General features: G+C 34.2%; 1 protein-coding gene across 4 annotated transcripts; it reads right to left on the bottom strand.

The window, feature by feature from the left end:
• Nucleotides 1–212: 212 nt before the first annotated feature.
• On the bottom strand, nt 213–5,415 carry LOC108486775 (heat stress transcription factor A-1b-like). 4 transcript variants are annotated; one of them, XM_017790995.2, is made up of 3 exons: nt 4,849–5,415; nt 2,117–3,415; nt 213–648 (listed from the first exon to the last, which is right to left on the bottom strand). In XM_017790995.2, exons 1-2 carry the CDS (start codon nt 5,092–5,094, stop codon nt 2,138–2,140), a joined length of 1,524 nt encoding a protein of 507 aa, XP_017646484.1. In that variant the 5' UTR covers nt 5,095–5,415; the 3' UTR covers nt 213–648; nt 2,117–2,137. The 4 variants fall into 4 exon arrangements, with proteins under 4 accessions (XP_017646484.1, XP_017646483.1, XP_017646482.1 ...); XM_017790994.2 differs by lacking the exon at nt 213–648 and adding an exon at nt 1,422–1,730 and having other exon boundaries at nt 4,849–5,414; XM_017790993.2 differs by lacking the exon at nt 213–648 and adding an exon at nt 1,422–1,810 and having other exon boundaries at nt 4,849–5,414.
• Nucleotides 5,416–6,328: the final 913 nt, after the last annotated feature.

Consider the following 6,328-nt stretch of genomic DNA (forward strand, 5'->3'; position numbering starts at 1 on the left):
TTACCCAATTGAAACTCATTGTTTTTCAGTTTAAAAAAAAGCTAAGATCTTTTCTAAGTTTATTCTCAAAGCTGGACTTTGGCAACTGGAACAGAGGCAGTACAGAGGCCCAAGACAAGTTTCTGCATACCAAATCAACATTATCAATGGTCAATAATGCCTTTTGGTCTGAAAACAGCTCCATCAGTATTTAAAAAAGGCCATGATCAAGATTTTCCAAGATAATGTATTGATATATATTGATGACATCCTTTTGTATAGTTCAGATGAACAAGCCCATATTGCTCTTATAAATTAGTTAAAGCAACTGCCCATCAATATGAAATTATGCTGCCTGAAAGAAATATGCAGACCGACAAACCTGAGATAGAATTCCTAGGGTTGAACATTAGAGAAGTATCAACTTGGCCCCATAATGCACAAAAAAATTATTGAAATTTCTTGATGAAAATCTGACAAAGAAACAAATCAAACAATTCCTAGGGATGGTCAATTATCTTAGAGATTTTATTCCAAAAATTTTCAAGTATACTAATCCTTTGAGCAAGATGTTGAAAAAAGATCCCCCTCCATGGAAGGAAGCTCAAACAAAAGCAGTCCAGAAGCTTGAACAAAGTCTCTAGGATTTGCCACCATCGCATACACCTTCTGGTGGAAAAAGAATTTTTCAGACAAACGCTAGCAATAAATATTGGAGTGCAATTTTTTTTTTTGAAGAATTAATTGAGGAGACATCTATGTGAAGATTCAATCCATTACCACTCCACCTTGCATCTTAATTTAAATTTCATCTATTAAGACATCGTTTCTTGGTACACAAATGTTAAAACTCACGCAAAAAATTTTCCCTCACCCACAGCTCCTGTGATTCTCTAAGTTATCCTTTGATACTAAACATGTTAACGGAAAAACTAATATTCTTGCAAATAAAATCATGATGCACAATCCCTCTGCTTCGAAAAAATCCACTTCTAAAAGGTCAAAGTCTCCACCCAATCTTCCTCCAGTTCTTAATCTCGTCCTTGAAAAGAAATTCCAGGATATAATATTCCGATATCAATTTAAAATTTTTAAAAGATTATTTCTTAAAACCTCCATCTTGAATATCCTTTCATCATACAAAAATGAGGTAATGAGTTGTCATATCTGATATCCAGTGTGACAATGTGGCTAACTTTTCAATTAGATATTTTATCCTTATTATTTACTTTTCAGTTTAATTTGTTCAATTATGGATACAGAAATGTTGGTACCTTTTTAATTTTTGAACAATCAAATAATGATTCGATACCAACTACCAGTATCATACCTCCATAATTCCATGTCCCAGTGTGTCAAATTCACTTTACAGGGGTCCAGAGAAGATGGATCTCAATAATAAATAGTGAAAATTATCTAATAACAATTTCCAGCTGCAACCATTTCAATCAAACATTTGTAAGCATATAAAGCAAGGAAAAGGCAAAAAGAGAGTAATACCCAGATATTATTTTCTACAAGTGAGAATCTATATCCTAAAATTCATCTATGGCTAAAAGAGGGATGTCCCATAACATACTCTTCTTAAATGATATATATTACTATTATGGGTGTTTCATTGGATAACAACCATTTGGAAGACATGTTATGCTATTAGAACAATGACATTGTAAATAACTCCTTTTAATAACAAAAGTTCCTCTTTTCTACCCAACTTCACAGATCATTATCATCATCAGCAGCATTAACCTCTGCAATAACCATAGAATTTTTTTTGAAAAACTCAAAAGAAGTTGTAGCGAATTCAAAGATCGAGACAACCATCCAAAGCCTGAAGATCAAAACAATAAAGGGATTCTGAACAAGCCCTTGCCCTTGTATATGCAGTAAGAATGAAGTGTAGGAATTATCATATGTTAAAACAAAAAGGATTAAATTAGTAAAAATAAAAAATACATGTTAATAATTTTTTATTCGTCGTAAGGGCAATTTCTTTAAAGGATGACACTATGTATTTCAATAGGAGCCGAATACGATGCAAAGCATTATTATTATTATTATTATTATTATTAATAAGAAATGACCTTATCACGATGACAGAAAAATAAAAAAAAGGATGCAAGAGTTAGAACCATACGCATACACAGTTTGTGGGGCATCAGCCTCTCTGGCTATCTGTTGTAAGAAGGCCCATTTGCTCTGTGAGATGATTCGTATGTTGAATCCTATCCCGTCCATTATTCTTCCCCAACAGTAATTCAGGTTCACAACTTGCGCCATTTTCTGGAGAACTCGAGTTAATTTCATCAGAGTCCCCACTGGGGGGGCTTGTTGTAAGAAACTGCTCCCAGAAAACATCACTAATTGCTGGAAGCTTGGGGGTTCCATCCAGCAACATGTCCATATCATGATCACTAGAAAAGTCATCCGATTGTATTGGTCTTGCACCATTCAAAATGACTGACACCGGGTCAACGTACTCTGCATTCACTCTCTCAGACCCTCCTCCTGGTGTTGCATTTGTCGGTGTTGCATTTGTAAAGCCAACATTATTATCAGTCACAACCCCTTGCATAAGAGGGACACTTGGAAAAACTGCTTCTTTTTTATATTTATGCTGATTTGTATCAGATATTTTACCCAATTTAGTATTCTCAGTTGTTAAATGAGTGGCAGTAGACGGACAACTGTTAGGAAAACCTGATTCTGCTTGCAGATAAGACTGTCCAGAAGCTGGTGGGACTTCTGACAGTGTCACTCCAGAAATTCGACTGGAGCAGCTCCCGCTGTCTAATGCATTGGAAGGAGGAATACCATCAATCATGAAAGCATCAGGGTTATCTATCGAAGGTTCCAGCCTAGGTGATGTGTTCATCTTCAATATCTGGTGCAGCATTGCTTTCGCTGCCTCGTTCAATGAAGGCTGAAATTTTACAATCTGTCTATTAGGAAATATGGTACCATGTTCACCGGTTAAATTTTCTTCATCCTGCCTGGGGAGTCTCCTCTTTTTGTTTCCACCAGTAAGGTGTCTTTTACTTTCATTCTGCTGCTGTACAAGCTGGCTTAAGAAACCTGGACTTTGCATGGCCTTAGCAAGAAAAGACATCATTTGCTGCTGTCTCTGCTCCATCACCTGTACACGCTGGCCAACAGCTTGCAACTGGTTATCTGTGGCTTGTTGCTGCTGTCTCAACCTAACAAGTTCCTGCATGAGAACATTCTTGTCCCTCTTAAGCCTTTCAACCTCCTCTTCGAGCCCAAACGTCCCTACCTCAATGCAAGCTGCAACTGCCGAGCTATGAACTTGAGGTTGTTGATTACTATGGACATTAGCAGGTTTCCGCCTGCTGATAGTTTTCAAGAGATGTTTCTGACCTCTTAGGAACCCCTCATTTGCAAATTCCCAACGGTCTGGGTCAACTTTCCTAAAACCCTAAAGGAAAAAAATTATGATGATCAACGACACGAGTTATCACATATATATTTTCCAAACAGTAGCAAGCCCACATATGTGTAAAGCAGGATCGAATTTTAATATCTAATTGAATCACATATCATCCGTCTTGTTTGAGCCCCAATGCCTGACCACAATCAGTTAGTAATTACAAGCATATACTTAAACCTGCAGATAACAAACACAATTACAACTCGATGAGTTCTTCATATCAAGGAAAGAAAAGGTGATCAGAAGAATTCAATCCATAACATCCACCCTCTCCAACAAATAAAGTTTGAATTACAGCCCATGGGTCATAAGCTTACAAATAATACTCTCCCAGTTTCTCGATCATGCTTTAGTTCACTTGTTGGTTAAAATAACATTTTCAGAGCCAAAAGAACTTGGAAAAAGAAAAATCAAAAGAAGAAAAGCTAACATGAGGAAATCAGGCAATGAATTGTCAATTTACTGAATCCCCTGAATTTAGCACCTTACTCAGATCAAATATAGTTAGACCAAACATGGCAAGAACAAAGAAAAAGAATCAACAGCGGAAAAACATAGAATATATATGCAACTCCAGAATTGATGGCATTTTAAACAAAAAACATCATTGAAGACATAGAATTTGTTTCAAAAACATGAAATCAATAAAAAGCACACATGGAACAAACGCAAGACATTTCAGCTACTGATCTGAGAGCAAAAAAACTATATATGAATATACTTTGTTTAATTCAAATTCAACATATAAGATTAATAGGAAAGAACTGCAATAAGTAGTATCATTTTATATGATAGTAAAATTGGTCAAAATATAAAAATGGCTAGTTGGCATGCATGTGCATTCCATGGAAAATGGTTTTCAACCAATTATCCGCATGCCATTGGCAATCAAATATAACAACAGGAACTGCAAAAGCTAAGAGCTACCCAAAATCCCATTTCGAAATGCACTAAGAAATATTTAAGATTGTTATTAATATTAATACTAAACAAAATAATCTGCACATTACGGTTGCAATTCCCAGTTCCTATATTTCAAATCCATATCCCAATTTAATTCAGTTTAGACAATTACTATACCATAAATTCATGATCCAACACCAATATGGTTCTAAAATCTCTCCTCCCACGCAACTTCATCATTAAAACTATTCACAGTTCATTTCAATCTCATCTATGTATATTTCTTAAAGCCATATAGTAGCAACCCAAGTTTCCATTAAAAGAAAAAATCAAAACCGTGAAAATCCAAACGAATTCAGAACCCCTTTAAACCTCAAAATCGTAATTCACCTCAAGAAATCACACATCAATCAGCCTACATATGTTCAAAGAATTGGAAGTCTAAAAACTAATAACAATAATAATAAAATAGAAAAGAAAAAAAAAAACAAAAAGAACAAAATCAAAGAAATACCCACATAAGTATTGAGTTGTCTGACAAAGCTGGAGAAGTTATTGTGCTTAAAATACTTAGGCAGAAGGTCCCTTGAAAACTCCGGCACTTTCCAGACAACGAAACTGTTGTTAGCGCTACTCCACGAGATAACGGAGTTGGTCGATGGATCATCCACCACGTCGTAGGTTTTGCTGAGGAACGGCGGCACCGTGTTGCCGTTTGTGGCGACGGCATTCGCCGCTGATATTGAATCATGAAGGGAATCCATTTATCTTTTTTTTTAAAAAAATAAAAAAAATAAAGAAGTAGAAAACAAGTATTGGGAAATATTAGTTTTAAAGATCAGATGTGAGGCGATTCGGCATGGAATGGGAGTGAAGGAAGGAAGGAAGCTATAGATTCTGTAGAGAGAGAGAGAGAGAAGAAAAAGGGTACTGTAATGGTAAGGTGGCTTTGTTTTTATTGTTTGGGAAGGATAGGATGAAGCAGAAAAGAAGAGAAAAAGAAAAGTAGGAGAAACACTAATCTGACCGACACGTTGCTCTTTGTAAAACCATTTTCTAACCGTTTCCCAACCTCGCCATTTTTGACTCTTTCTTTAACTAACCGCTAAGGTTTTTTTTTTTTAAATTTTAAATCTACTTATAAAATTGACAGAAATGACAAATTTGGCCTAAAAGGAAGGCTGTTTAAACTGACCTGGACATTTGGACCATCAGAAACTAGTCAAAATATTAGTTTGGAGAAGTGGATTGAATAAGTTAAGACTTGAGAATCCATTGACTTAGATAAATATAAGTTTGAATTGAGTGTTTGAACCAAATTTTTAATATATTTTTAGTTTTATAAGTTTTTAATGATTTATTTAAACTAATCAAATAAACTGGTCAAATCAGTTAAACCTGTCAAATTGACAAACCAGATCGACCAACTGGTCTAATTTTAAAATTTTGGATAAAAATACAATAAAAATCCCTTTATTATATTTTGTATTACAATTCAATCTCTCTAATTAAAAAGAATGAGAAAATTAATATTTATATATTATGAATAAGAGTAAAATAATTTTTCCTTAGTTTTCTATGGTTAATTGCTAATATGGAGTTCTACATTGATAATTTGGATTTAATGACATATAAAAACTTTTAAAATTACACAAATTATCTATTAATTGAATTTTAAGTAATTACATAGCATATCATGTAATTTAAATGTTTAAAATTTAATATAAACTCAACAATATTCTAATCTTAATTATTAAAAAATTACTCTCAAAAATTATTGAAATACACATTTAATGTTTATAGAATTTCAAAGAAGAACCTTATCTCTTAAGTATGGGTTTGGATGGGCGATGCAGTGTGTTTAACTTACTTTTTGTCTACGTTACAGTATTACTACAATATCTAATTTTATCGCCACTACTGTTTTTACATTAACAATAAGTAAACTCACCATCTATCCAAATCCACACTAAATTTGCCATCCCCAAATTCGAACAA

Source organism: Gossypium arboreum, chromosome 2 (assembly GCF_025698485.1).
Source record: "Gossypium arboreum isolate Shixiya-1 chromosome 2, ASM2569848v2, whole genome shotgun sequence".
NCBI classification, from domain to species: domain Eukaryota; kingdom Viridiplantae; phylum Streptophyta; class Magnoliopsida; order Malvales; family Malvaceae; genus Gossypium; species Gossypium arboreum.